Here is a 26,976-nt window from a genome sequence, read left to right on the forward strand (position 1 = left end):
AAAGCTAAGTAAATCTTGTAAAAGAGTCGATTATATAGAACCAAAATATGTTTGTAATTTTGAGATATTTTCTTGAGTGGACCAAAGTGATCTGCATGCATTGATTGCATTGGCAGTTACAGTGTTTCCTCTAATTGTACTTCCCCTTCCTTGACGTTGATCGAGGAATTGTTCAACAAACAGGTTAGACAGTTGTCTATGTGTATACGCACTCGCTGACGCATCGATGGGAACCAGTAAGTATCTATAATGCCTTGAACAGTTTTTTCCACGCCGCAGTGGGCGTTATTATCGTGATATACACGAATTATATTTGGCATCATTGATTCCGGAACGTAGAAACGGCTTTTGTCCGGAAATTTACGGTATACCAGCCCTTCTATGAGCTCGAATTTGTCGCTATTGTCCTCTTCAAGAGAGTTTGTTAAAGTTTGAATTTGCGGGTCTGTTAGTTGTCTGTAATATAGTTCTTTTTCGAGAGGTACTGTTTCGATGGCTGCAACAACGCGGCTCAACGCGTCGACATGATTCATTTTAGTTCCATGTCGATGTACAATTTCAAAATTGTAAGATTGAAGACGAATGGTCCATCTTGCTATTCTTGGATTTAAGTTTGCTTTATTTATAGCAAAGACAACTGCATGGCAGTCCGTAACAATTTTAAATTTTATGCCATATAGATAAATATGAAATCTTTCTACCGACTTGACAACTGCGAGCATTTCCAGCTCATAGGAGTGATATCTTGTTTCGGCGGAGTTATTTGCTTGACTGAAGTAAGCGACTGGCGCATATTGGCAGTTTTCTTGACGTTGTAACAAAACGGCAGCGATCGCCATTGCGTTAGCATCGGTATGCAACTTGGTTTCTTTATTTGGATCGTATAATTGCAGAATGGGGTATGATATCAGAGCGTCTTTAAGCTTACTAAATGACTCTAAACAATCGTTGTTGAATTTAAATTCTGAATTTTTCTTTAAGAGAGAGTATAGCGGGTTGGCTATTATGGCGAACTCTAGGATAAATTTTCGGAAATAACTTGCGAGTCCCAGGAAACGTTGAACTTCGTGTGTATTTTTAGGTTTAGGAAAATTTTTTATAGCGACAACATGTCGATCACTGAGCGTAATGCCCTCCTTAGAGATAACCTAGATATTCGACTTTAGTTTTTAAAAATTTGCATTTAAAGTAATTAACTTCAAAGTTATATTCTTTTAATAATACTAAACATTGATATAAAGTTTGTAAATTTTCCTCTATTGTTTCTGACGCTATTAGGATATCATCCATGTATAATAGTATTTTATTTTCTCTATTAAGTGGTTGCAATACCCATGAGAGTCTTTTTTGAAATTCAGCTGGTGACTTTGAATAACCAAACGGTAATTTGATGAACTCATATTGTCCATCTGAAGTGGCGAAAGAAAAATACTTTGTCGATTCGCAATGTATAGGAATTGAATGGAAACTTTCTTTTAAATCCAGCACCGTAAATTTTCTTTAATCCTACTCACAAAAATACGGATATGATCTCGCGATAATATTATGCTTTAATCTTGCGCAGGACATTTGCAACATATTAAAATATAATAAGAAAATTGAGTTTTAACTCACCAACCCGCACCCAGAGAAAAGATTCTTCGAGTCAAAGAAAATTTGTTTGTATGAAACAAATTTGTGCATTGCTATACGGCCATACAAAAGTTTCTTCGGTATGAAGAAATTTCTTGGTTATTTCTTTTTATTAGAATCAAAGAAATAATTTGGCTGGACAACAAAAATCCTTTTTTAAATAAAAAATAAATAAATTATTTTTTATAATTCCATCAGTATTCCTTTGAATTAAAAAATTATTTATTTTAATTAAATAAATAATTTGAACAAATAATTTATTTACTTCAGTAAAAGCTAATATTGTCATTTCTTGAAATCAAATAAATTTTTGTTTTTCTCAAAAATATTTTATACTTCAACTTAAAAAAATATGTTTAAAGAAAAGATTTCTTGACTTTAATCAGAATTTTTCTCTCGGTGCGATGCGCAACGAGCGGAATTAATCACGAAACTACGGTGATTATTGTAACACAAACATAAGATTTAAAAATTAAAAGTGTCTTCAAAGTCAATAAGTTCAAAAGTTATTTCTTATACAACCAAGAAAAGGTTTCTTTAAGTAAAAAAACATTTGTTTGATTCAAAGAAATTCGTGCACTGCTATACGCTTAAAGAAAAATTTTATTTACTTGAAGAAATTTTTTGATTGTTTCTTTTATTAGAATTAAAGAAACAATTTGATTGTGCAACGCAAATTTTATTTAAATGAAAGAAATATATTTTCAAAATCAGAACAATTAAATTATTTTTTACATTTCTATCAATACTTTCTTTGAATTAAATAATTATTTGTTTAAATTAAATAATTAATTTGAATAAAATAATTTATTTACTTTTAAAAAGGCTAATAAGGTCATTTCTTGAAGCCAAATAAATTTTTCCTCAAAGTTATTTTCACTTCAACTTAAAACAACCAAGTTAAAGAAACGATTTTATATTGATACAATTCTATATTAATTTTCTTTCTTTAAGTAGCTTTTTTTAATGACTTGATAACATCAAAAGAAAAGGAAAAACATTAATATATTCATATAAGTAAGGAATTATATTTACCCCAAGATTGCTCCGCTGGGGCCCGATGTCTCTCCCAGGAGACATGTCTCTCCCCTCCTCCTCTCTAGATCTTTTAAATCTGTAACATACGAGTATAACAAAAATTATAGCAACGATCAAAATAATTAATATTTTAAAGAATAATTATGTAGTTCGTTGAATTTTATTTACACTTTTAATAGATATTGATAAAATATAACTTTTTAAATCTTTTTATATAGTAATTCTTTATTTAAATTCGTATAGACGATTAAAATTATTAAAAAAACACATGTAAAGAATAAGTATGTTGAATAGATAGAAGTTATTGTTGTCGCTTTTCTGTGATGCCGATTAGTTCCCTCGCTGTACGAACTTCCAGAGCGGCTGTTATCGTGGAAATCGCGTATTTTGATTATGTATATTGAGGGTTTAATAATGTAATTTTAAATTTGTAATTTGTATGAAATTATGTAATATTAAAAGCTTTGTAGAATGCGCAGCGCTACTTCAATATAGAACAAATAATTTTGTTTTACTCACCAATACGATGCGCAGCAGAGGAGTTATAACTATGTTGATTTGTAAAATGCAAATACACGATTCAAATTATAGCGACGTTCGAAATAATTAGTACTCTAGCGGACAGTTGCGTGCGTATAATAATTACAAATGATTTCGAAAATAACAGATAAAATTATGAATAGCAGAGAACTTACTTTTAGGGTTGTTCCGCCGACGTTTGATGCCGTCCTGAGGGTCGATCATGAAACTTTTTCCTTAGGGCGGAAACGTGAAAAGTGAAAATCTTTACCATTGAAGTTAATGGAGAAAATTTTCACTTTTCACGTTTCCGCCTTAGGGAAAAAGTTTCATGATCGACCCTCTGAACTTCTTCCGTGACACGACCATAGAGATATTACATATAGAATAGAGAAGTCAGCCTCAAAAGTGACCCATTGATAAAAAAAAACAGAAAACGAGAGCTTTAGTCTATCTCTCTCTTAATGGCGCTAGTACAACAAAGACAAGAATATAGGTCCTATCTTCTCTCTCTTTCTAACGGGGGGACATTTCCACTTACAGATTTGTTTATGGCTCCTCTACTCTATATATAATATCTCTATGGGCACGACACTTGCGAAAACATCGATTAATTACACATCACGATAAAGAATAGATCGCGCGGTACTTCGTACAGCACTCCCGACGTTCACGTTACAATAACAAAATACTTAATTATATTACGACGGAAAAATCAAAGCATTATTGTACGCGCGCGAATAAGCTATGAAGCTATTTGACGTTTCCATCTGCGGCTTTTCATGAATAATTCAAGAACGGAACCGGTGGGTTTAACCTAGAACCACACAATACGACGTGATTAATAAAGCGAAGTTAATAATTAATTGAAACGCGATGGACTATTCAAAAATATAAGTACATGATTTAGTTGATATTTTGCGAGATAACACGGAGCGGGTTGCGCCGCTATCTGCTTGCAGGAATTTTGAAACGCGAATCATAGCACGCTATACTCAAGAACAACGAATTCCAAGGCCGTGTGTCATCCCAAATTTCTTGAAATATTTAAAGCGTCATATGTATACTGAATATTATTTTGCATTTTTGAATAGAGTTATTCAACACTGAAGCAACAATTGCGGTACGATGCAAGAAGATCTCCCTAAAAATCGTTGATCGAGGGACGGTAGTCTCGCGCAGTGAAAGAGACTCCGTATTAATTCCCTACTCGGGTTGTTGACCGCGCGCGGTTCCGTAAGATAGGCAGCACGCCGCGCGCCATCTCGAACCCTCCCCACTCTTCTCAGTCGTTCGGTCATTCACTACCCGAGGCGCACGTGGCCGACGGGGTGCACGTGGCCGAGCGACCGAGGAGAGTGGGGAGGCGAGACAGACGGCGCGCGTTGTGCCGCCTCCCCACTCTCTTACGAAACTGCGCGCGGTCAACAACCCGAGTGGGGCATTTAAACAGAGACGGCGCAGCGTACACGTAATACGGAGTCTCTCTGCGCGAGACCACCGCGTCTCTTGATCAACGACTTCATGCATCACACCGCAATTGTTGCTTCAGTGTTGAATAATTCTAGTTTAAAGTGCAAAATAATATTCAGTATTCATACGACGTTTTAGACATTTCGAGAAATTTGGCCGATACATGGCCGTGAAAGTTTGTTGCTCTTGTGTATATTGCGTTGTGTTTACGCAAGGTCGCCACGCTATCATTCGCATTCCGAGATTCGAGCGAGCAGGTACCGTTGCAAGCCGTTCCGTGTGTTATCTCACGAAATATCAACTAAATCATGTACTTATATTTTTCAATGGTCCATCGCGTTTCAATTAATTATTAATTCCGTTTTATTAATTACGTCGTATTGTGTGATTCTAGATTAAACCCGCCGGTTTCATTCTTGAATTATTAACGAAAGACCGGAGAAACGTCAAATAGCTTTATAGCTTATTTGCGCTCGTAAAATGATGCTTTGATTTCGTACTATAATTAATAGTCGTGCCACGGGAGATCTGCTACGGAGGAACAAAAGAAGAGGAGGACGTTCTGGATGACATCGGGCGTCGGCGGAGCAACCTTGGAGGTGAGTTGTCTGCTATTTAGAATTTTATCTGTTACTTTTGGAATTGTTTGTAATTATCTTACGCACGCAACTGTTTCCTAAAGTACTAATTATTTTGAATGTCGCTATAATTTAAATCGTGTATTTGCATTTTACAAATCAATGTAATTATAACTCCCCTGCTACGCATCATGTCGGTGAATAAAACAAAATTATTTGTTCTATATTAAAGTAGCGCTACGCGCGCGCTACAAAACTTTTAATATTACATAATTTTATACAAATTTTAAATTGAATATTACACTATTTACCCCTCAATACACATAGTCAAAATACGCGATTTCTGCGATGACAATTAGCGCAACGAGAGAACCAATCAGCATCACAGAAAAGCGACAACAATAACTCCGATATATTCAATGTACTTATTCTTTGCATATTTTTAAAAAAAAGGATGCTTTTTTAAAAAAAGATTTTTAATCATCTATTCTAATTTAAATAAAAAATTATTATATAAAGAGATTTTAAAAAATTATATTTTATCAATATCTACCAAAAGTGTGAATAAAATTCAACGAACTGCATAATTATTCTTTAACATATTAATTATCTTGATCGTTGTTATAATTTTTGTTATACTCGTATGTTACAGATTTACAGGATTTGTAGAGAAGGAGGAGGCCTGAAAGAGGCCTCGGGCCCTAGCGGAGCAACCTTAAGGTAAATATAATTTCTTATTTTATATCAATATAATAATGTTTTTCCTTTTCTTATAATGTTTTTCCTTTTCTTTTAATGTTATCAAGTCATTTAAAAAAAGTTACTTAAAGAGAGAAAATTAATATAAAATTGTATTAATATAAAATTGTATTAATATAAAATCGTTTCTTTAACTTGGTTGTTTTAAGTTGAAGAGAAAATATGTTTGAAGAAAAATTTATTTGACTTTAGCAAATGACGTTATTAGCATTTTTAAAAATAAATAAATTATTTTATTCAAATTACTTATTTTAAATAAATAATTATTTAATTCAAAGAATGTATTGATAGAAATGTAAAAAATAATTTAGTTGTTCTGGTTTTAAAAATATATTTCTTTCATTTACAATAAATAAAATTTGCGTTGCACATCCAAATTGCTTCTTTAATTTTAGTAAAAGGAACAATTAAAAAATTTCTTCAAGTAAATGAAACTTTTCTTTAATCGTATAGCAGTGCACGAATTTCTTTAAGTCAAACGAATGTTTTCTTACTTAAAGAAATCTTTTTTTTGATTGTATAAAAAATAACTTTTGAACGCAGATTTGATTTTGAGCGCAGTTTTAATTTTTAAATCTTATGTTTGTATTAGAGTAATCACCGTAGCTTCGTGACTGATTAATTTCGCTCGTTGCGCAACAGGTCGGTGAGTCAGAATTCAATTTTCTTATTATATTTGCATGCTTTGCAAATGTTCTGCGCAGGATCAAAGCATAATATTATTGCGCAATCGTATCCGCATTTTTGAAGTGAGTAGAATTAAAGGAAAATTACACTATTAGCCCCTCAATACACGTAGTTAAATTACACGATTTCCGCGATGACAACCGCTCTGAAAGTTAGTGCAACGAAAAAATCAATCAGCATCGCAGAAAAGCGAGAATTAAAGACCCTTAGAAGGTCTCTAGCGAAAACTATAACTTCGATATATTTTTTACATGCTTTTTTTAGAAAAGACTAGCATGCAGCGCGCAGCGCGCGCGTTAGCCGCAGACCAGTACTCATAGTCAATTCTTATATTTGAAATCGTCTCAAGTATCATATTTTTATCGGCAGTGTCGCAAAATAGAAGTGATTTTAGTTCACATTCCGGTCGAAATTGATGTGAAATGTTAGCGCGCCGGGAATTCGAGCGTTATAGAAAAAATGCCCGCATAGCCGCTCTCAGATTCCTTTCTGATTTAAAACAATAACCTAATTTTTTTTTGCTTATGTAAATAATGATCTGGGATGTTTTTAAACCTCAAAAAGGCCACTATTATGAATTACATATTATTGATTGTACAATTTATTAATATATATTGAACAGCAATATATATATACATATGTATATATATATATATATATATATATATATATATATATATATATTTACTATTTTCAAAAAAATTAAAAAAATTAAAAAAAACAAGAAAACAGTATCAATTCTCAGTCAATAAAAAAAATACTATAACCGATGAGCTTTGTTTTCTCACTGCGTTGGGGTAAAAATCACTTCAGCAAACTGTTCGGTTGATTACTCTCGATTTAGGCTGTGGTCCACTTGACGCTACAAATGCTTCTAAGTATTTTTCGATTGGTCAATTTGTAAAATTCATTGTTCCGATTGGTTAATCAAACGCTCTAATTTTTTTGGACCATAGTTTTAATAGGGTAGGGTAATTGAAAAACATATGGTCTCTTTGCCCCGAGACGTAATATTGTATTACCGTATTACGACCTGTATTACCGTACTACATAATTGCTATTCAGCTGACGTTGCTATAGTGACAAAGTAAATTGATTATTTTAGGCACCCAGATCGATTTCTTCTGAACTGTTTGATGTGTAATTAAAAAAATGTGTTTTATGATTATTTTTTCCCCTTTTAAAATAAATATTACATATAAAAATATTAAGAAATATTATGTATAGATTTGAAAAAATTGTTTAAACATATTATAATATAGAGTTATTATAAAAAACTAAAATTTTTATATATTAAGTTTTATGACACTATACAGGACCCACCGATATTTTATTGTCTATATAATCATAAAATCATATAAATAACGTATTTCAATTTATTGCATTTATTTTTAGCAATATAACAAATATGTGTATTGTATAGTAACAAATGTACAGAATAGTAACAAACAGAAAAATATATAGAAACATACGTGCTTAAACATATAGGAATGTAATTGATAACATCACGTTTTCTATTTCGGATAACACATATTGAGTTTGTCCTTCAAATTGGATTTTATATCACCCTATTATATTAGATTATTCTGCGCCTAAAAAACTGTCGCATCTACTTTTTTTTTTAGCGAAAAAGCAGATACTTGCAATGTCCCGTTTTAATCATTCTGATGAAATTCAGTGACCTCCGTTCTTGCAGACTGATTCAAATCTATTTCCCTTGATCTATTTGTATTATCAAATAATTTTATTTTGTATGTTAAATGTGTCGAGTGCGTCGTTTGTGAAATATTATTTGGCCTACGAAATAATTTTAAGAATTTTTGTATTTGCACAATTTATACGTCTATTTAAGATTTACGCATAGATATAAATATAATAACTGTGTATTAGCAAGAAAAAGGTCTACGCTTACAATATCGTAATTTTTTCGTTATTGTGTTGACGGTCATTTAATACGAAAGTCTTGTCAGATGTGTTGGATAACGTAACTGTAATGTCATAATTCCGCTTTGAATCGTTCTTGATGACAGAAGATGCAAATGTCGCAGTATCATAATTTGACTTATTAAAGACACTACTCTTGGTTGAATAAAAGGATTGCAATATTTTGTAAAATTCTTCGCTGTCTGGTATTTCGGAGCCTTGCTCGTTTGCAAATAACGTTAAACTATCGGTTTTCTCTGTCACTCGCAACATCGAATTATGCACGTTTGTGGGATAAAGTGATTTACTGAAAGAATAGGCATGTATAACCTAGGTTATAAGTATAAAACACCCTCAGTTTATCGTATTTTCTTCGAAAAGGCAGTAATAAAAGTTAAAAGAGGCCTAACAAAATATTCAAATTATAAAAATAATTATTATTTTTTAATAAACCTATTTATAATATATTTTTTATTAGATATAAAAGTTTACGTCAATTTGTGGGGGTGCTTTATACTTATGACCAAGGTTGTAGTTAAAAGAGTACTTCTTTTACGAAACACAAAAAGATTTAAATCAACAGCCGTTATTTTATATATAAGCAAAAATATAAAATCTTCTTTAAACAATTCAATAATCTTAATTTTAGCAAAAATATGTTTTTATTTCAATATTATAACAGTTTAAAAATTTATAGTTGTACTTAAAGAAGTCTGTATGATATTTGATTGATAATGACAGCATTAAAAATTTTAATTCTTTAAAAATATTATTTTCTATTAGATATTTTTTTCTCTCAACTCTTGAACATTATTACACAGTTCAACAAAAATCAAATTTTTTTTTAACATTACAATAAAATTAATCATTATTTATATTTTTTGGACACTGAGTACGAATTCGATTTCTAAATTGCTCTATTATATCACAGTTTTAAAATTTACAACTAAAATTGCAAAAAGGACTATTTTTCACATACTTCATATTATAATTATAATGTCTAATGTATTAGAGAAATTTTATTGCAATCAAAATTAAATATATTTTTAGAATTTTTTTATAAATTGTGTTTTTATAAATTTTTGACTAAAAGGAATGTTGAATATATTTTTCTTGGTAAAAATATAATAAATAATTATTTAGAAAAGTTATGTCTGTTTTTGTCAAATTTTTAAAAAAGGAAAATTTTGTACTCTTGCTTATGAAAAATTGATTGTTGATGTGATACTAAATTTCTGTGAGTAAAGGAAAATATTTCTTTCCGTAAACGTACTCTCTCTTCTTCCCTTCAATTGAATAATCGTCCACGTTGAATAATCTCAGATTGGCATCTATAAAGCTTTGATCCTTCTTGCCCAAATGTACCGCGGACCAGGTGATAATAGTCAAAATGGTTAGAAATATCGCAAATGATATCAACCACTGGGTCAGTCCAAATGCCATAACAAAATTTATTCTTTTAAAAAGTACTGTGACAAACAAATTGTTTTGTCAATTTGTTTCTGTTTCCGTTAAATTTTATATAGGAGTCAAAGGCAGAATTCTCTGTAGAAGGATTCAACCATTTTAGAACAAATCGCAATCTAAAAACAAAAACAATATCCGACTCGAATATAGCAAAAGTAATAAACACAATCCTTTCTGAAAAAATCCGTGTTAAATCGATAGTCGCAGTCTCTCGAAGTTTATTGTTGCCGCTTTTCCAAAATGCTCATTGGTTCTCGCGTTGTGCTTACTTCGTGAGCTGCTGTCATCGTGGAGATTGCGTTTTGACAGTTATAGTTTTAACTACGTTATAGCTTCGCGCGCGCGCGTGCGTGTGTGCGTGTGTAATACTAAATATACTAAATTAAAAATGGGAAAAAATGTCCATGTAATCATGTAGATTTATTATAAAAAATATATATTTAGTTAAAAGTATAAATATTTTAATAAATTGATAAATAGATATGGTAATTGGTGCACACAAATAAAAAAAATTTTTTAATTTTATAAAAAGTGTATAAATTTTTTCACATTTATTATATTATATAAATTTGTACTCATTTCTTTTATACTTTACTTGTTTATATCATTACTATTATTTTTATTTTATCTCCCTTTTTTAAATTTTAGTCATCATAATCTTCTGTATCGAAGTTTGATACGTGAACTTCCAATTTGTATCTTCCGTCAGTTTTTGAACCGCAACCTATCTTTTTATTTAATTTATTATTATATAATGTTACAAAATTTGTTTTGATATAACCTTCTATCACATTAACATTTTAATATAAAATAAAATTCTTCTTTAACAATAAATAATTATTATAGTGATAGAAGATTATATCAAAACAAATTTTGTAACATTATATAATAATAAATTAAATAAAAAGATAGGTTGCGGTTCAATAACTGACGGAAGATACAAATTGGAAGTTCACGTATCAAACTTCGATACAGAAGATTATGATGACTAAAATTTAAAAAAGGGAGATAAAATAAAAATAATAGTAATGATATAAACAGGTAAAGTATAAAAGAAATGAGTACAAATTTATATAATATAAAAAATGTGAAAAAATTTATACACTTTTTATAAAATTAAAAAATTTTTTTTTATTTGTATGCACCAATTACCATATCTATTTATCAATTTATTAAAATATTTATACTTTTAACTAAATATATATTTTTTATAATAAATCTACATGATTACATGGACATTTTTTCCCATTTTTAATTTAGTATATTTAGTATTACACACGCACACACGCACACACGCACGCGCGCGCGCGCGCAGCTATAACGTAGTTAAAACTATAACTGTCAAAACGCAATCTCCACGATGACAGCAGCTCACGAAGTAAGCACAACGCGAGAACCAATGAGCATTTTGGAAAAGCGGCAACAATAAACTTCGAGAGACTGCGACTATCGATTTAACACGGATTTTTTCAGAAAGGATTATTTATTGTTAAAGAAGAATTTTATTTTATATTAAAATGTTAATGTGATGCATTAAAAAATGTGATGTATTGTATAATTAATTTTTGTTAGTATTGTCGACTTTCTTTATTTATATAATAAATTGATAAACCTGAGAAACTTACTGACTTGTTGTTGTATTCAAAATTTCCGAAAAATTAACTTCTTCCGGTTCTGGCAGATTTAATGTGTTTTCAAATTTATATTTTCCTAAACATGAAATTCCGGTACTTAATGAGATTTGTAATTCATAATTAACATTTCCATTATTAAATTGAGTTGCTTTTGGTAGACGAGAATGTGCACCGTCTAAATAAATAATCTGTTAAAAAATGATCAAAATAATTTATTAATTATACGACATTTATAATATACGTATGTCGTACATGTATGTATACATACATGTATATATAAAGAGAATAAAGTGCATGATGAAAATACCTCCATAATTTGATTTTATGTGAGATTCCACCCGATCAATTTCGTCATTCCTAGATATAACTTAGACACGGAAGTGTTGCAATCTTTTAGCTCCTAACTGTACATACTTGTATGTAGTTTTATTAAGCCAGTATTACATTTATCTTACAAATCTTTCTAATGTATTGAATGGTTACAAAAAGAGGAAAGTCTCAAATTTATAAAAATCTATTATTCTGCAATCAAGCAACAACTTAGAAAATCTGTTCTATATAAATGTAACAAAACTATAAAGGATAAATAAAACATATTTAATTTCAAATGTATTTTATTATAATTATTAATATTTTAAACATATGATTGATTCTGAAAAAAGGAAGGATAACAATTGTTATTTTAATCCTGTGAGTTAAAATGGATTATGTAACCTATAAAAACTTCTTTTGAATTGAAAGAATAAGAACCACTTTATTTCAATCCAGATATTTTAATTAAAATTTAAAATGTTCGTATTATTTTCATTAATTTAATCAAACATTTTTTCAGATTTACAAATATATTTTAAATATATTATTTTAATATATTAAAATATATTTTAAATATATTTTAATATATTTAAATGTGCTAAATTAATATGTTTCGAATACGCTCTGATTTTAAATAGTAAGAAATATGTAGAAAATATTTTCAATTAATTTACAAGTATATATGTAAAAAAGTACATTTGGATTTAAAGTAAAATTTATATTGAGTAAAAAGTCTTATCATATAACCAATTAAAATTAAAATTTTATCTAATACTTCCACAAGCATGCGATGGGTTTCTGCAGCAGTTTTTTTAAGCTTGAAACAAAACTTGATGCAGGTTCTTTGCTCAGAAATTCCCTTCCCTACAGGGAAAACCATGTAAAAAAAAACGCGCCTTATATTCTACCTCGAAGGTGGTGTGGAAACAAATGTATTACTATTAGTGTTCTGCGAACACTTTGTTAAGTATAACAACGTATAAGTATAACACCGTATAACGTGAAAACGGTTGTTCGTACATGAAAAATGTACAGAACATTTGTTGTAGAGAACAGTTCAATCTACAATTTTTATAATAACCATAATTGACGTACGACTAATAGAAAGAGATATATTCACAAAAAATCAATTTTTGTGACCTTTGACCTCGAATAACTTTTGAAGCTAACATGATATCGATGGGGACTTTTTGCACCTTGTTTATAATGTCTAAATAAGGGAATAACTTTTGAAGCTAACATGATATCGATGGGGACTTTTTGCACCTTGTTTATAATGTCTAAATAAAGGTGTGTGCAAAAATTTAGCTAGGTGGCATTTTTTCCGAAGTAAAATCCTAAAATTCCTGGGCTAATAACCTGATGCTGAAGTTCATCTATATACGCTGGTAAGCTCTGCGCATTTGTATACATAATTATTTCTTCTTTCCTCTGTAGTTGCTGTTTTGTATCCTCCCAACCTGCTTTCCTTTTCTCTTTTTGTAACGCCCTTTCAAAAATAGGACATTCTTGACTGATGGCTTTATGGTCGTCATTTAGATTGTATGTTCTATTTTTGAACATACAATTCACACATTTGCTCTCCGTCGCTGTGCAAACACGCGAGCTATGATTCCCTGCGCATTTGCAGCATGTTTCTTCTCTCGTACAATTTTTAGCAATGTGGAAGTACCCCCAGCATTTAAAACATCTTTAGACACTGATGTGATTAAATACAGGACATTTCTTCCATTCTATATTTAGTTTTGATTTCTTCAATATCAGCTCGTGCGTCTCTTTATCTACTTCCATTATTATTGATCCTTCGTCATTTCCTCTTCTTTGATTGTTACTCTTTTCTTTAATCATTCTCTTCTTTTCTTTAACCATTCACAATTCGCATATTTACTGTATCTATTTTATTCTGCTTCTTAATTGAATTTATAAGTTCATTATCATCTAAGTTCATCTCTTCTAAATTTATGTTAACAATTTTTACTTTTGGTTTCGATTGAGACGACTCGAGCACTTTATAATGCTCTCCCAGCTTAGCTTGTACTGTCTCTTTCAATTTTTTCACCTTTTCTCCAGTTTCACAACCCATAATTACTACTCCTTTGCTACCTTTCTTTAATTTCGTTACTCCCATTGCCATATTTTTTATATCTACCTTCTCTTTTATTACTTTCTCTTTTTTCGAGAGAGAGAGAGAGAGAGAGAGAGAGAGAGAGAGAGGAACTGGATGCACAGCATACATATATTTAAATCTTTCCGCATTCTTTGAGTGGGCGACATTGAATTGATTGTATCCTTGAGACAGTATCCTTGAGACAAACTGCAGTTTTTTAAGAAAATTGGTTTCTATCGGTGACACAATCTAAACATGGGAGCAACAGCTATGCGGTAATAATAAATATAAAAATTTACATAATTTCAGCGATGGTATTTTAATGTATCGTCAACAAATTTTTTTTAAGATCTTTTTTAAGTATATGTCAATGTTAAAAAAGATTTCCCGCTGTTTACCGCCGAATTTTTTTTATGGTAACGGATTAAGAACATTCTTTCCACTACTATGCCCCTTAATTATTCAGAAGCAGAAGCACACACAGGCACACACACAGACACACACACAGACACACACACAGCCACACACACAGACACACACACATCTTTAGTTATACTTAATTATAACTGTATTACATAAATCAATAATAATAAAAAAATTAAAAAAATTGTTTTTATTAATTTATGTAAAATTTATTGAACTTGATTAATTTTTTAATTTTTTTATATTTATTTAAATATAATATACATTCACTATTAAAAGCTTTATAGCGCTCGCGTAGCGCGCGCTTGTTTTGTTCTAGTATTAGAAAAAGCTCAATTAACGAGCATCAACAGATATTAATTATATGTGTGTACATAATAGTTTATTTAATTACAGGACATAAATTACATCCTGTAATTAATTAATGGATCTTTTTAAAATATTTTATCTTTTTAAAATAATAAACTGTTGCGATGCGCGTTTAATTGATCTGATAGTGTGTGTTTGAATTTTTTCTCGGATGCTCCCCAAGTATCATTTTATCATTGTCTAACATTTCGTAACAATAGGCATAAACATCATAATATAAAACCTGGAGGGATATTGTGATATTTTTCTTTGAAACTGAACAAATAGTATTAAAAACTAATGATCGCCCTGACAGTTGACACAAGTGAAAGGATTCCTTTGAACCAGGTTTTTAAAATGGAAGGCAGCCGATGGGGATACCCTCCTCAGTTAACGTCTCAGAATTCCTATTAATCGAAATACGAGAATACGTCGGCTTTCCTTTACAGAAAAGAGGAGAATGATCCCCTAATCGGAAACATCTCCTGACACTATTTACAAAAGGAGAGATCCTAAATCTTACCCAAAAAATAGATACAGATTCTGGAAGAAAATAGTAGACAAAGTCAATTTTAACAATCGTAGAATCCTTAAGAATTTTATCGTTTTTGTTTTTTTTTTTTTTCATTTATAAACTTGAGTCTATCAATAGATTTAATTTCAATATGCATGTCAAAAGTTCGAATATGCTTAAAAATATCTCTAATCAAATTATCTAAACCAACACCTTTAATAATACCCGATAACTTTATAATTAGAGATGTAAGGAATCCATCCTGTCAGGCAATAATAAAAAGAACCACTATTACCTTTACAGTACTTTGAAGGATCAATCTTATTAGATTTAGTACAACGTTTTTTGGAAGTATTATTATCACGTCTGGTTTTAGGAAAAAAATTATTGAAGGAAGATTCTTTTGGTTTAACTCTTATGATTATTTATATTAAGATTATCTACCATAGTAACAAGAATAAACGAATAAGAAATAAAAATTAGATTAACATATATAATCAATAACCATAAAAATAAATAATGATAAATATTAATGCATAATGTAAACATAAATGAACGAAACCAATAAACTATTATAAGTACTACGGTATATAAGAATAACAAACAACATCCAAAGATTAGTATTATATTAGTGTACAAAAAGAGACCAGAAATAATATTATCAGGAAACAACTTTAAATAATATAAAATAAATATCTCTTTATTTTTTAAATAATTTTTTTCTTCCTTTATATTAATTAATTGTTATATTTTTATCAAATTTATTTATTTAATTATGACAAAGGAAAAAAGGGAACAGAAAAGAATATAAGTTTAAATTTAAATTTAACAAAATAAAAATTTGTTGAGCTTCCACCGTAGTAGGCTACTCACCGACATCCATCAGCCGTGTAAAAATTGCTTATAGAAAAGTTCACCCGAAGGAATAATCTCCGTTCTCATCAGATATGTAATACAAGCATCCATTGCATCCAGAATCAATCTTAAAGCTCAATTCTGATCAAGTTTCTTGGTGGAATCCCTCGAGTATAATAAAATTTTAATAATCCTAAGAGTGTAAGAAAGACGACGTAAAGACGACGATTAATATTGAATTTGCACTTCGTGGAACGCGGGATCTCAAAATGATCGTCCTTGGAAACAGGTATGTAGAAATGTGCTGCAGACCAAGCGTAATCATCCTGGTTACGAAAGAAGAAATATCTTTCTCTTATTTTTAGGCAGAAGGATAACGGGTTTTTTTAGTAGAATTAGCCTTGGTTCTACTAAGGCCCGGTTTCACAATTCACGGTTAGCTCGAGTTAACTGAAGTTTAACTCGCTGAACTCAGTTTAGCGCATTTGTGGTGTTCCACAACCACCTTAAACCTTCGTTAAGGTTCACTTGCCTCGGTTAAAGATGAACCCCCGATTTTGGGCGTTTAACCAATTTAACCGAGGTTTACAACCCTGGCACCAATGAAATTGCTGTGAAAGTTTCGCACATCTCGTAATCATATTTACTTTTGAGTAAATATGATATATCATATATCATTTTTTGCTTTCAATAATTTCAACTAATGTAATTTTTTCATCTCTTGAAAAATTCGGTAGCCGCTTTTTATTCATATTATCCTTCACGGACAATTCTTTTTTACAGGACATCACAATTATTTTATTATATAACTTTTATTGAACAAAAGTAAAAGTTCTTCAGCCGTTTACGAGCTCTTACAACAATTCTTCTTCTTATCCTTTTGAGTGATACCCAGTAACTATAAATGAACAGGAAACGATGAACAGGAAATGAACGATTTGACTATGATGCAAAAATAAATGCAATAATAAAATACAGAAAGACAGTGATCATTCCGGCAGACCGATTGAGATATAATCGACAGTCACAAGAAAAATATATCAGTAACGGGCGAAAACGTCCGAACGTGTATGCGGTCACAAACAAGCTCTCAACTATAATATATACCTTAGAACTTTATGGCTTTATGTTACGGCTATTGTAAAATGGGCTACATCGGCATGCGTTTCCCTCTTTTTTTTCAAAATTTTAACTAACCAATCACAATTTACGTTTAAGGAGAAAGAAGCATATATTCTGAGTTTCAATAAATAGGGTATAGGGTTACGTAACCTACGGTTAAAAATGAGTTGTGGAACGCCATACAGGTTTAACGCCGGCATCAATTTTGACGGACGTTCAGCTAAACTCGGGTTAATCTGAAAGTTGTGAAACCGGGCCTTGTAGTGGTTTTACGAAAAATGACAGACTAAACACAAAATACAATGTTATTCAACAACCTTCGCTGTAGAACGGCTGAGCACGAAGCTTCTCTTGTCAGCAAATTACATTTATTCGTGGATCTTTATATATGTATATAAAGATATATAATATATATTTTTATACATTCATGCTACACATCTGAAACTTATAAATATTAAATAATCTCTTGTCAATAAATTATATAGACGCGTGTTGATTTGTAAATCTTAAATTTATAAATTAATTTCTCTTGTAACTGTTGCAAAAATCTGAAAATGATACAGAAGCTTTTTGTTCAGTTTAATCCATTCTATTTACTTACGAACGCTGTATCAATAATTACCGGATATCTTGTATATTCTTGCTTACATATAAAACGTATAATTCATACTTATATGTATACAAGTATGAAACATGATAATTGTGCTAATATATAATTTAATCTTCTTTAAAAAATTTTCAATAATCTTAAAAATTCTAGTAAAATGTTACCAGGATTAGATAGTAACTAAAAAGTCAAAAGTTAAATAATACAATTAAAGCTAATGATTTTTAACTTATTATATAAAAAGAGAATTTCATGTATTCTAACTCTCAAAAATAAAATTAAAACCGTACAAAGAAATCGAATAGAAAATCCTTAATGAAATGTATCGATATACGAACGAAAACTAACGCGAAAACTTTTATTTAAATTGAAAATTCTTTTGTGGAAATTTAATTATTTTTAAAATTTAATTAGTTGATCGGTATGAAGAGTGATGAGAAAATTGAATGCGGGAAAGCTTTGAGAAATACATTAACAAGATTTGTATTTAAAACGTACTATTCACACATACTTATGTATGGAAATTAGGATCCGTTCCATTTTTCTTTAATGAGATTAATCGAAGCAAAGTTCCGGATGAGGATTTTAAATTACGTATTTAAAAAATACTATTCACACATACTTATGTATGGAAATTAGGATCCATTCCGTTTTTCTTTAATGAGATTAATCGAAGCGAAGTTCCGGATGAGGATTTTAAATTACGATTTAAAATTATTTGTATTTTTTTTTTTTTTTTTTTTTTTTTTTTTTTTTTAAGACTTTTGAAGTCATTAGAAACGTTTATGAATTATCTAGATAATTTTAATTAATTATTCAAGAATCATGTAATTGATCGAAATATACATTTCAGTCGCTAGTGTTTTGAAAATTTTGTAAGTTATTATCGATAGTCTTTCTAGTGTATTCCGAAATCCGTGATCGATTACAAATTTTCCAATATTTTTTATTTTTGCAATATAGAAAGATTTCTTCCTCTGGAACTTTGCTCTGGTCAACCTCATCTTGGAATATCTACACACTCGATGTAGAAACAGAGTGGATCCTGGGTATTTATAGTTGATTCTTCTATTTAAAAACATCTTAAGTATGTACCATTTTATGATGTCATCAATCAATCATAAAGAGTTGTCCCAGACAATACGAAGTCTAAAATCGGGTCATAAAACATTTTTAAGACGTCTATAAATTAGCTTTAAGACTACTTTTGAAAATATATCTTAAAAACGTCTTTTAGATGCCTTAAAGACGTCTTGTGACTTGATTTTAGACTTATTATTAATGTAGTCTAGGGTATCAACATCTTTAGACATTACTTAAGATGATCTTGAAATAAGAGACGATCATGAATACCGACCTTAGAATACTTATATTGTAAACCAAAATATAAATTAATGCCGTGAGAGGCAAGACAAGATGTTTGTATAAGAATTAACGTAATTAACAAGCAATTATTATTACAGACGTTTTGATCGTAATAATAATTGCTTGTTAATTACTTTAATTCTTACACAAACATCTTGGGTTGACTTTCACGACATTAATTCATATTTTGATTTACTTCTTCAGAGTCTTTCCTATGTATTTTAATTTTATTTGTGTTACTCTTGTGTTATGCTTGTTTCATTTGTAATGAACGATAAAGATAGAATGATGCAATAGCGCATTATGTCGATATACATGGAGAAAAATTATTTGCAATTATTTGCACATATCCTTACAATCAGAATCTGCTATAAGGCAATTAGGGGCAAGTTTCTGTGAGATAGATGGATACAGTCATCAACTCTTTATCATTTTTTATGCTTCTAAAGCATTAATATTATATATTTTGGCTTGACTGCGTTTCAAGTCAGACGAATATGCGGCGCACAGTTTGAATAAGTCGGAGATTGTAAAAATTAAAAATTATTATTTGGCATTAAAAACCGCTATCACTGACTTTCTAATCTTATGTTTTAATTTCGTCAGTCAGATATGACTTATTATTGTTTATTGTACGTCACGTAGACGTTCATTTAACTTATATTGATTATTGCGAGAAAATATCATCACATGCCTTGGTAGTGGCAATTGATAGGGCACTCGCACAGAATTCGAGTGATGCAGATTTTAATCCTGGCTGACAAGACGAGGACCAGGCGAGGACTCACCCTTGGATTTTGACTTCAATTTTTTAAATTATTCTGGAGATGAAAGAAAAGATACATTTCCCGGCGTTTGATTGAATAGGCTTTAGTTTCGGAGTAATCACCTGGTCCTCTCCTTGTGAGACGTTATTTATTCGCGATAAAATTCTTGACAGTTTTTCAAGGGATGAGGGATCTTATATATATGCTTCTAAAGCAATGCTCATCATGAAATGCACATTTTGGGTCGATTTCTGATACGACGTTCACTATTTTCCCACGGTCGCCGGTCGTTCGAGACCGCTCAAGGGTCGATAGCTGAACCACCGAACACCTGTGGAGCGCTGTAGCTTCAGGGGCGTCTCATTGTCAAAAATATGCTGGATATAGTTGCATACAATAAAAAAAATAAAATAGAGACTTGTGATATACACAATAGAGAATTTTATTGCTTTAGCATTTTCGGAACAAGTCAGGGACTATTCGTATTTCGTGTAATTACATCTGTTGAGTATTAAATTGTGTATTTTGGTACATAGAACGCGAATATGAAAGAAAAAATCGTCCGAACGACGATTCGACGTTTGGTGTTTCGAATACCCTGGCGTCAACTCTGTGTATTATTGCGTATAGTTTACAAAAATAGATATTACACAGCAAAAAGTAGACACAAATTGTTTCAAATACATTTAACTGACACGATATATTCAAAGTTTTTAAAAAGAATTGTATTTTTCTTACTTAATCGAAGAAATGCTGACTATCAGAAATTGCTTCGACTGTCGCAAAACATATTTTTCATTGTCACGACTTCAATATAAAGTCTTTTTCAGTGTATACTCTTACATTACTGGTACAATGTTTTCACGCAAATATCTTTCCTGGCGCAATGTTCTCAATGCAAATGACGGCAAAAATCAAGTATTTGCATTAAGAACATTGCCGTCAGGAAAGATATTTGCGTTGAAAACGTTGCGCTAGTAATGTAAAAGTACCCAATGAAGAAGACTCCGTAGAGTCGAAACGTTTGTGTCAAAGATATTAATAAATATAATTTATGCTTTATACAAACACCTAAATTTTTTTGCTCGTCTCACTGACCTCATTCATTAATTTTTAAAATATTGTAATTTTTGATAAATTTTTAAGAAATTTTAAGTGATTAGACAGAAAACAATATTTGATTAGAATGTAATGCCCACGTTGCTCGATACAACACATTCAATAAAAAAGATAAACATAAAATTAGAAGGCCTATGTCAGTCACAGCGATTCTTATACCGAATAATAATTTTTAGTTTTCAATCTTCAACGATCTCCAACTTATTTAAACTGCGCATCGCATATTCATTGGAAACTTAAAATATATAGTCATGATATCGGAAGAGGTAAAGTTTCAAAATCATAAATAAGATCCTTTTTCACCGAAAAAAACTAATAAAATACTCTTTTCTATTTCTCGCTCAGATAAAGTTTTCTACGTCCAGAAAAATTAAAAGTCTCCGTCTTTTATCTTATCTTTATCTTTATCATTTTCTTTCTCTTTTGTCTTTTTCTTAATTCATGTTCTTTTTTGGGAGAGGACAAACCATGTACCGAGATAAGTCCAACCTGTTCAAACTAGATAAAGCGAGATTTAAATATATCGCAATCCAGTCGACTCAGGGCCACGACTCCACGGCGTTGTCGCGGATTGCCAATTGCTAGGCAGTGCCAAAATAAAGATCATCAAAGCAAAAATACAGCGTGATATTAATTTATCATCCTGATCCTACAATTAGAATACGTCACCTAATAACAGAGATAATGGGGTACCTGTATTGTCAACAGTAGCCATAAACAGTAGCCTCTTCTCCTCTATTAAAATAAACCAAAGAATGCAGGTATAATGTAACGCGTACAAAATAAATTCGAGAAACGTGTAGAATATATCTAATTATAGACAGAAACGATTTTTAGTTTTTGATTTTAGCTTTGTATATCTCAAAAATAAACTTCGCTAAACCAGTCCCAAGCTTGGAGCATCGTCACACAAGAGAGAAGGAAGGAAAAGAAAGGGATAGGGGAGGGTAGGTAAGGGAGGATAGGGGATAACACCTCTATAAAAAACTGGTTTACCTCGCCTGGGCAATAGCACCCTGTAAGAGCCCCTACTTAGAGAACAGGTAAAAATCGACCAATGGCCTATCCACAGTAATGACTGATGGATGAGGTAGATAGGTCGAAATACCAAGAAAAATTAGTCCCAAGAGCCCAGTAAGGCAACCAATTTAAGGGAAAAAAACCTTAAAAGAAAATTACCTGGTCCTCCAAATTGGGGGTTGAGACGTCAGGCCAGCGACTTGGTTCTTAGAAAAAAATAGAGAAGTGCTAAACAGTCTAGAAATAGCCTTGGAACCACGGACGGAGTTAAGCGGAAACAATTAGTCGTATATTAGATAAACTACGCAAACGGACAATGCTTTTCGATATATGCCACATTCAAAGTTGTTTGCGAGACGGAGACTGGGACAACCGAAACAGCGACTGGGCATCGCACAACATCGAAGGACGTTTTGAAGAACGATATAATAATAATGTTTCAAAAATTATTCAAGATACCAAAAATGTTTTATACAAAAGTTTTTTTATACTGGAATTACCTCTAATCACATCAATAACATTTTTAAAAAATTATTTTAAAAAATTTACCCTTCTACTTTCTTTATATAAAAGAATATTCATGGCATTATAATGTACAGAATCTGTATATTATATCTTCTTTAAAACATTACAATAATTATAATTATCACAAATAAAGAAATCATTAAATATAAGTAAGCACAAGCATTAATTTCTACAGGTTACTGGTGTATACGATTTATTGAGTTCTTCAGCACTACGTCCACAATTACAATAATAAACATCTTAAAAATATAACTTAAAAATGTTTTTAATAAACCAAATGTCATCATGCTAGTTTTTAAAGTCGTTTTATGTTTTGATTTTGGATATGTGTGCTGTCTGGATTCATAATATCAATAAAAATACCATACATGTTGACAGCAATTTTTATAATACAGCATATTTACATATTACAAACACCAATACACTAAATACATATATTAAAATTATTTAAATATAATACTTTTAATACTCACCTTTCTTTTCAATTTTTTCCTTATTTTACGCCGTAGGTTGTCCATATCCGTTATTAATTTTTACCACTTTTACAAGTATGTAAAAATTATAAAGTGACTTTTACACACACACTTTAACATTTTTCTAGAAAGTATTTATGTATACTTGTTGATCAATAAGGCACAAAATAAAAAAAGAATTAGCTAAAAAAATATTGACTTTACACACGACACCTCGGGTCATTTACTTCTCAGGGTACTTCTTCCGTGGTGTCTAGGATGAAGGGCACGCACGAACTGGGCAGAACTGGGATCTGGGACAAGTGATGTGAGACCGATAAGGTATTACAAGCAAAAGTATATGGTGGAAGGGATAGTTATACTTCCACCGTGCAAAAATACCAAACTTATTTTAGGGAGGGGATAGAGACCATATGTTTGCCCCGAGGTTTTTTGACATTTTTGTTTGAAAGGACATGTAAATGAAAAGGACAAATAAAAGAAATTTATTACAGGCATACTTAGTAAATTAATAATAACGTTTGACAATATAAATTTGAATGAGTAATATATGTCGATAAAAAAGAGGCAAAAACAGGTAATGACATCTACCGCGGCGCGTTGGAACTACACTCATGGACCGTTCAATGAACTCAATGGGCCATATGATGTCATATCACATTCTGTATCACCGCGTGCTTATTTCGCTCTCTTGTAATTAACGAAACTCGTTACGAGACGATAATTGACGGATGCCGTTTCACGTGCTCATCCTCGTGACAACGAAGCCGATCTTGTGCATTTGCTCGGCAAAATAATGTTTATCTTTCACAAACATTCGGTAAAGAAACTAAACCTAACCTTCTCCTCCTCCTCTTGTGTTGTGATCTCTACAAAAAACATGGGAAAAAATTAGATTTAATTTAATTTTGAAGAAGATCGCAAAATAACTTAAAAGTAGAAGAAGGAAAATCATCTAAACGTTATATAAACTTCTAAAGCAATTTGAAGACGCTACCGATCTATCGCATGAGAAGAACTCGAGAAAGAAACATTGATCTCTCCAGATCTACGATTGCATCTCGATGACATTACGGATCCTTCTTACAATCGCACGCGACATCTTTTACGGCACGATGATCGACCTGCGAGGACTATGTCCGGAAAACTCGAAGCAATTTTGGTAAGGAGCATATAAGCAGAAGGAACGCAGGAAGGATGCCAAGCTGCACGGGTTTAATCAGGTTGCTTAGACGACGTCTCGTTCTTGGACTGATCTTCGCCCTATCGCTAACGTATTGTGCCTTTTCATTGCTGCGAAATGAAAAGGCAGGTACATTTTTTATATTCTTTAAAGTCAGATTACAATCAGATAATCTCGCTATAACTGCACAACATCGTCGTTGTAACTTTTATTACAGAAAGCTCTGCCATTTTCCTTGTAGAAAGGTTCATCAAATCTGGATAGTGATGTCGATATGGATCTCATGATGATTAATGATAACAATGAAGACCTGATATCCGAGGACAATACACTAGAAGAGCTAAGAGTATCTGATAAATCTCCATTGTGGCAGATGGAAATACTTGATCGAGCAGCTAGTGACAACGCAGGAAACATGGATGCATCCAATTTAAATGAAAGTGATGCTTCTGCTCAGTCTTGTCGTAATTCTATTCAAGTAAGCATTTACAGTTGACATTACTTACCTATCCCATTCCCGGATATTAACTGCCAAATATAAATTCTGTAGTTGACACTCTGTGATCAATTATTTGCTTATTTTTTAAAAAGTAAAAATTGTATTGTTAATTTTTATGAAGAGTATATATATGATTAATGTATTAAAATAATATGCTAATATAAAAATGGTATCAAAAATAAAGTTAGCTAATTAAAATTCAGTAACAGTCATTGTGTTAAATAATGTATTAAAAGTTTACTTTGTTTTGTTCATTTTGACAAGCATCTCATAATATATATTTTTATCAGGGAAAAGGTTTGATAGTTGATGACCGTGGGCTAGTATGTTCGAGACATGAAGTCTTATCAAATGGGTGCTGTATGGTAGAACAAAGACAAACTCCAAAGAATGAAGAATCATTATCTATGGCTAGAAGAGAAAGATATAGCTGCAAAACGTGCAATCCTCAAGGATGTTGTACTATTTACGAGTATTGCGTTTCCTGCTGCCTACACCCTGACAAGGTAAATATTTATTAATTTTATGAATATAATTGAAGGCTCTCCTACAAAAACCAAACAAGTTCAAAATACGAAAAGAAATTGGCTCATCTTCAAATCATTCGTTCATGGTATAAATATGAAAATTTTTCTCCGGGCATGTAATAGATATAAAAACAGTTGTAGGTTAATATTGAACCAATTAAAAAGAAAAAGAAATATTTCGACTTGCTTGATTCTTGCGAGAATTTTATATTCACTATTTATTCATCCCATATTTATTATTTTCATGTTTACTTTTACCATATTTATTACTTTAAAATTATTATTTTTTATTTTTATCACGATCGAAATTTGTTGTAGCAAATAAGAGGGCGGAAGGATGTGGTATCTGCGAAAGTACAAAAGGATCTAGGGAGAACGCCTATTCGTAATTCAGACCGCTTTCAGATTTGTCTGGCCGTATGCCGCACCTCAAGTTCCAGTGTGCGTCATGAGAACACTTACAAAGATCCTCTTGCAAAACACTGCTATATCTCGCAACGATATCGCCGCAATATTAATTCATTAAATAATAACGGCGACAATCCCGCCGTTGTCGTTACTTCTTCTTCTGTGGTGACATTACTTACCTATCCCATTCCCGGATATTACTTCTATTTATTTAATCCTATAACTTCCGCATCTTGTACTAATATTATCTATTTATTATTTTATCGTAAAAGAATTTTTGGTTATAACCTATCTTGACATAATTATAGTTAATAGCTTAAATCTTCGAACATTTTTATAAAGAGGATTGAATACCGCGCACGAGTAAGGACTTGAAGCGCCATATGTCCGGGTATGTCACATTTATATTGGGATACTTTTTCTTCGCTAGCTCCAAAATTTCATTCCTGATGGTGTCTTGAAGCGGGTCGTCCTATTGCAAAAATGAATATATTTTATTTGTTATTTTTTTAGATTTACGTTTACTTATACTTGTAACAGACTAGTAATTACTTGTTTACGTACATCGATAATGTTACAATCTGCTGCTGCGTAATGGCAGGAAATTGCTCGTCTCGTTCTTTTTGATTTGTTAATGCCAGATCCATGAATAAGCAACGGATGGAAAAATACCGTGTCGCCGGGCTGCATCTCGAGATTCACCCAACGATTAAACATTGAAGGCAATTCCTTTATATAAAAGTAAAATGTTAATTAAGAATAGATGTGCGAAATTAACATCCCTTTTTGGCTAATTTTTACAAGGGATGTTAATTCCGCATATCGTAAGGATTTTCAGTAAAATAAAGAAAAAGATATCTTACGTGTATGCCATGATAAAACTTGTTCACCATTCCTTCTGTCTTTGGAGGATAATTATGCGGGAACATGTGTCCTAAAGTGTGTGATCCAGGTGCTACAAAGAGACATCCATTTTCGCTATCGCAAGGTTCCATGGCTGTCCACGCAGCTACTATATTATTAGCTGGTCGAAACGGAAAATAATACATGTCTTGATGTGGTGGGTGCCTAAAAAAATATGCAGTAGTATCA

The 26,976-nt window shown here is 31.3% G+C and overlaps 4 protein-coding genes and 1 long non-coding RNA gene across 14 annotated transcripts in view; 2 read left to right on the forward strand and 3 right to left on the reverse strand.

Annotated features, from left to right (window-relative positions):
- LOC120358036 overlaps nt 1–23,753 on the reverse strand; it is a 44,915-nt gene extending 21,162 nt beyond the window's left edge. The window contains exons 1-2 of the mRNA XM_039450500.1: nt 23,268–23,753; nt 2,668–2,746 (exon numbers count right to left, since the gene is read on the reverse strand). The gene's annotated coding sequence lies outside the window, so the exon portion shown is untranslated. The remainder of the gene's footprint in view (nt 1–2,667; nt 2,747–23,267) is intronic.
- Nucleotides 4,673–6,981, forward strand: LOC120358039. Its single transcript, XR_005575002.1, has 3 exons — nt 4,673–5,261; nt 5,893–5,960; nt 6,592–6,981. It is a non-coding gene; the product is annotated as an uncharacterized LOC120358039 (long non-coding RNA).
- LOC105198127 lies at nt 8,056–10,215 on the reverse strand. Its single transcript, XM_011164777.2, has 3 exons — nt 9,883–10,215; nt 8,599–8,916; nt 8,056–8,483 (listed from the first exon to the last, which is right to left on the reverse strand). Exons 1-3 carry the CDS (start codon nt 10,050–10,052, stop codon nt 8,342–8,344), a joined length of 630 nt encoding a protein of 209 aa, XP_011163079.1. The 5' UTR covers nt 10,053–10,215; the 3' UTR covers nt 8,056–8,341.
- A 151-nt stretch (nt 23,754–23,904) lies between the features above and the next one.
- LOC105204440 (SREBP regulating gene protein) lies at nt 23,905–26,750 on the forward strand. Of its 4 annotated transcripts, none has more exons than XM_011173514.3 (5): nt 23,905–24,087; nt 24,248–24,575; nt 24,692–24,928; nt 25,240–25,455; nt 25,795–26,750. In XM_011173514.3, exons 2-5 carry the CDS (start codon nt 24,465–24,467, stop codon nt 26,179–26,181), a joined length of 951 nt encoding a protein of 316 aa, XP_011171816.1. In that variant the 5' UTR covers nt 23,905–24,087; nt 24,248–24,464; the 3' UTR covers nt 26,182–26,750. The 4 variants fall into 4 exon arrangements, with proteins under 4 accessions (XP_011171816.1, XP_025993939.1, XP_011171815.1 ...); XM_026138154.2 differs by having other exon boundaries at nt 23,925–24,087; nt 24,314–24,575; XM_011173513.3 differs by having other exon boundaries at nt 23,925–24,575.
- The window catches only part of LOC105204439 (phytanoyl-CoA dioxygenase, peroxisomal), a 60,581-nt gene continuing 59,291 nt past the window's right edge, over nt 25,687–26,976 (reverse strand). For 6 of the 7 annotated variants that reach the window (XM_011173512.3, XM_011173510.3, XM_026138156.2 and 3 more), the window contains 3 exons: nt 26,748–26,952; nt 26,449–26,613; nt 26,219–26,356 (listed from right to left, as the gene is read on the reverse strand). In XM_011173512.3, coding sequence (XP_011171814.1) covers nt 26,219–26,356; nt 26,449–26,613; nt 26,748–26,952 — 508 coding nt within the window. Of the gene's footprint in view, nt 26,357–26,448; nt 26,614–26,747; nt 26,953–26,976 lie in introns of all 7 variants that reach the window. The other variant, XM_026138155.2, reaches the window with a different exon arrangement.

This window comes from Solenopsis invicta, chromosome 6, assembly GCF_016802725.1.
Source record: "Solenopsis invicta isolate M01_SB chromosome 6, UNIL_Sinv_3.0, whole genome shotgun sequence".
NCBI classification, from domain to species: domain Eukaryota; kingdom Metazoa; phylum Arthropoda; class Insecta; order Hymenoptera; family Formicidae; genus Solenopsis; species Solenopsis invicta.